The 3,646-nt window shown below is 64.6% G+C and overlaps 1 protein-coding gene across 1 annotated transcript in view; it reads left to right on the top strand.

Annotated features, from left to right (window-relative positions):
• Nucleotides 1-1,253: 1,253 nt before the first annotated feature.
• The window catches only part of MAPK12 (mitogen-activated protein kinase 12), a 6,599-nt gene continuing 4,206 nt past the window's right edge, over nt 1,254-3,646 (top strand). Inside the window, exons 1-5 of the mRNA XM_014549188.1 lie at nt 1,254-1,442; nt 1,611-1,669; nt 2,410-2,521; nt 2,625-2,654; nt 2,893-2,940. Coding sequence (XP_014404674.1) covers nt 1,269-1,442; nt 1,611-1,669; nt 2,410-2,521; nt 2,625-2,654; nt 2,893-2,940 — 423 coding nt within the window. The 5' untranslated portion in view covers nt 1,254-1,268. The remainder of the gene's footprint in view (nt 1,443-1,610; nt 1,670-2,409; nt 2,522-2,624; nt 2,655-2,892; nt 2,941-3,646) is intronic.

The following is a 3,646-nucleotide window of genomic DNA, read 5'->3' as shown; positions in this document are numbered from 1 at the left end:
GCTGAGGCCTGGGCACCCCGACCCTGGCTCATCGTGCTCCTAACACCTGGTCTGGCCCCTCCTGGGTCATGTGAGCCACCGGCCTCCCCTCAGGAAAGGGGTCCCCAGGAAACTGGCCCCCTCTTCCCAGGTGAAATCTGTTCATGGTGGATGTCAGCCCAGCCTGGGCCTCCCTGTCCCCCCGTCCCCCCTGGCCCCCCCCCCCCCGGGGCCTTGTCTCCCTCACGCCCCCCACAAGGGCAGACTCTTCTACCCAAGGCTTCATCCGACTTCTCCCTCATCGCCCCCACTCCCACCCACCCATCCTACCTGGCAGGACCCCCCTCAGGCCTGCTCCCCCTGGGCCTGTGCTGCCCCCTCCCCCAGTGCCAGCGGGTCTTTCCATGCCCCTCACTCGGCCCCACCAGCAGGTGGGCGCTGCAGCCTCCAGGGCACACAGCACACAAGCCAGGAGCTCGGTCTGTGATGGACCCTCCCTGGGGGGTGGGGACGAGTTCTCAGAGGCCCGGTGCAGCGGCAGGAGGAGGAGTTGCCACCCACGCCCACCCTGCTCTGCTCCTCCGCCCCCACTTCTGTCTCCTCCCCGTCCAACCCCCCACTCTGGCTCCATCCACACCTCAGAGGCACAGACGTCTCCGTTTCCTTCAGCCTGACGGCCCCTGACCTCCAGGACTGTCCTTTTCTTGCTCAAACACTCTCCCCATCTCCCTGGGCCTCATCTGCCTCTGACCTCTCTCTGGACACCACTCCCCTGCCATGACTCTGGCCCTGGAGGCCGCAGTGGGCGCCTAGCTGTCCCTTCACCTCGTGTCCTCGCCTCACTCCGTCTGTCCCTGCAGTCCGTGTCACGCCTGTCTGAACCCTTCCTTGTCGGCTCTGGGATCGAAGCCAAGCCTTCCCCCGGCACGCGAGGGCCTGCTCAGGCTCCCTCCAGCCTCTGCCTGGCTGCTCCCGGCCTGGGCCTCGGCCACCTGGCCTCCCTCCCCGTGTTCCTCAAGTGCTCGAAGGGTTCTCGTCTCCTCCGCCTCCATTCCCATGGCCTCTGCCAGGTGTGGCCTCTGCCAGGCCTGTCCACCTGCTCAGAGGTGCAGGCTTCCCTGAGCCCCTGGAGGCCGCCCTGAGTCCCGCTGCCAGTTGTCCCAGTCCCTCCTGCTCCCATCACCCCGGCCGGGTCTGCAGGGCCGGGTCTGCCTGCTGGTTTGGCCCCGGCGCTGCCTGCTGGGGCCTCCAGCAGAGCCCAGCCCTGGGAAGTACCTGCCGGATGCCGGATGCTGGCTCTCCCCTGGGAGGCGGTCCCCATCCTCGTCCCAGGTTTTCAATGGACAGGAAGGGCCCGGAGCGGGAGCTCCTTGGATGGCCGGGCACCGATCCAGGCTGGGGCTGCCCCTCCCCCACAGGATCCCAGCTGTCACCGTCCCAAAATAGCCTGCATCTGTGGGCAGGTGTGCCAGGGCTGGGTGGCGCTGCCAGTGGGCAGAGCTGGCCCTGTGGACCGTGGGGGAAGATGGGGACAGCTGTAGGGGACTTTCCTGCCCGGAGCCTGGTGCCAGCCTTCGGGGGCGCAGGGGGGCGGGTGCCCCCTCCCACCTGGCGCTCCGCTGCCTCCCCAGGTGATCGGGCTGCTGGACGTATTCACTCCAGATGAGACCCTGGATGACTTCACAGACTTGTGAGTTCCGGTCTGGGCCAGCCCGGCAGGGTGGAGGGGTGCGGGGTCACTCCTGGGTGCCAACTTCGGAGTCTGGGTTGGTGTGGGGACCCGCTGAAGGCAGGCCTCTCCCTATAGCCTGGAGGGGGTCGGGGTGCACACTGCCCACCCCGTCTTCACGCCACAGTCCCCTTCCCTGGGACCCACAACCTCTTCCCGCCACCATGGGCACCAGGCTGTCTCCAGTGCGGGAGGTGTGAGCCTTGGGCCCGAGCATTTGTTAACTGGCAGGTCCTGGCCCCTGGGCCCTGGCACTGAGTATGTGGCCATACTGAAGCTGCTGACCTTTTCGGGAGGGGAGGGGCAGGGCGGGGCGGCATGGTGCCTGCCTTGTGGCTGCCTGGGCAGCATCCCCTGGGCTCACACTGCTGTCGGCCAGGAGCCAGGGGCCTGGCCGGGGAAGGGCTGGGAGGACCGGCTCCCTGCCGCCTGACCTTGCGGAGGTCAAGGACCCGCACTGGCCAGGAGCTAAATGTCTCTCGCTCCGTCTCCCTCCACCTCCCCTGTGTGATATCCCTCAGACCCCAGGGTCCTGCTTTCCCGCCACGCCCGCAGGCCCTCCCTCCCCTGCCTGTGAGCACTGGGTCCCCAGCCCCTCGCCTGGCACAGTCCCTGCCCCCAGGACATTCTGGGGTGGGGTGGGGGTGCTTGGAGGTCCGGGCCTGGGGTCTTCCTGGGTCTGAGCCTGCCCCAACCCGCAGTTACCTGGTCATGCCGTTCATGGGCACGGACCTGGGCAAGCTCATGAAGCACGAGACGCTGAGCGAGGACCGCGTCCAGTTCCTCGTCTACCAGATGCTGAAGGGGCTGAAGGTGAGGGCCTGCAGGCAAAGGCGGGCCGTCCCCTGGCTGGCCCATGGCTGTGAGGGCCCATGAGCCCACACGGCTGACTCTGACCCTCTCTCTGTCCCCACAGTATATCCATGCGGCTGGCGTCATTCACAGGGTGAGTCCTGGGGGTGGAGGGAGCTTCCCTGCTGTGGGCGTTCGAGGGGCTCAACCCCTAGGAGCCTGTCTCCCACCTGTGGGGGCACGAAGGGGTCCAGAGGGTGTCTGCACACAGCCCGGGGCCTGGGCACCTCCATCCTCCCCCGTGCGTCTGCTCCCGGGCTCTGCCGCTGCCCCGGCTCCTGCCCTGGCACCCCTGCTGGTGGGCGACACAGCCACCTTTCGTCCACCCCCAGGACCTGAAGCCCGGCAACCTGGCAGTGAACGAGGACTGTGAGCTGAAGGTGTGTGTGGGGTTGGGGCTCAGGCTCCCTCCCACCTGCCCATCTGCCTGCCACACCCCGGTCCCCAGACCAGGAGGAAGGCTGGCCCCCGCCCAGGCAGAGGGATCAGCCGTGAGGCAGTGGCCAAGCAGCTGATGGCCAGATGGGCCCTGGGGAGGCACTTGATGGGGGTGGCATTGGGCACACTCTGCTTGAGGTGGGGGGGGGCAGGTAGTGGTCCCTCCTTCCTGAGCTCGGGCAGGACCTGAGAGACCTTCCCAGCCCAGCTGGAGCGGCTCAGTGGTTAGAAGGTTGCGGTTCGATTCCGGGTCAGGGCACGTCCTTGGGTTGCAGGCTCCATCCCCAGTGTGGGGGCGCGTGGTTCTCTCTCATCATTGATGTCTCTATCCCTCTCCTTTCTTCTCTCTGAAATCAATTTTTAAAAATTAAAAAAAAAAGACCTTCCCAAAGGTGCTGGCTAGGATCTAGGACAGTGATGGCGAACCTTTTGAGCTTGGCGTGTCAGCATTTTGAAAAACCCTAACTTAACTCTGGTGCCGTGTCACATATAGAAATTTTTTGATCTTTGTAACCATAGTAAAACAAAGACTTATATTTTTGATATTTATTTTATATATTTAAATGCCATTTAACAAAGAAAAATCAACCAAAAAAATGAGTTCGCGTGTCACCTCTGACACGCGTGTCATAGGTTCGCCATCACTGC

Source organism: Myotis brandtii, unplaced genomic scaffold, assembly GCF_000412655.1.
Source record: "Myotis brandtii unplaced genomic scaffold, ASM41265v1 scaffold537, whole genome shotgun sequence".
NCBI classification, from domain to species: domain Eukaryota; kingdom Metazoa; phylum Chordata; class Mammalia; order Chiroptera; family Vespertilionidae; genus Myotis; species Myotis brandtii.
The sequence above is the reverse complement of the archived record's forward strand: the minus strand, read 5'-3'. Positions and strand labels throughout refer to the sequence as shown.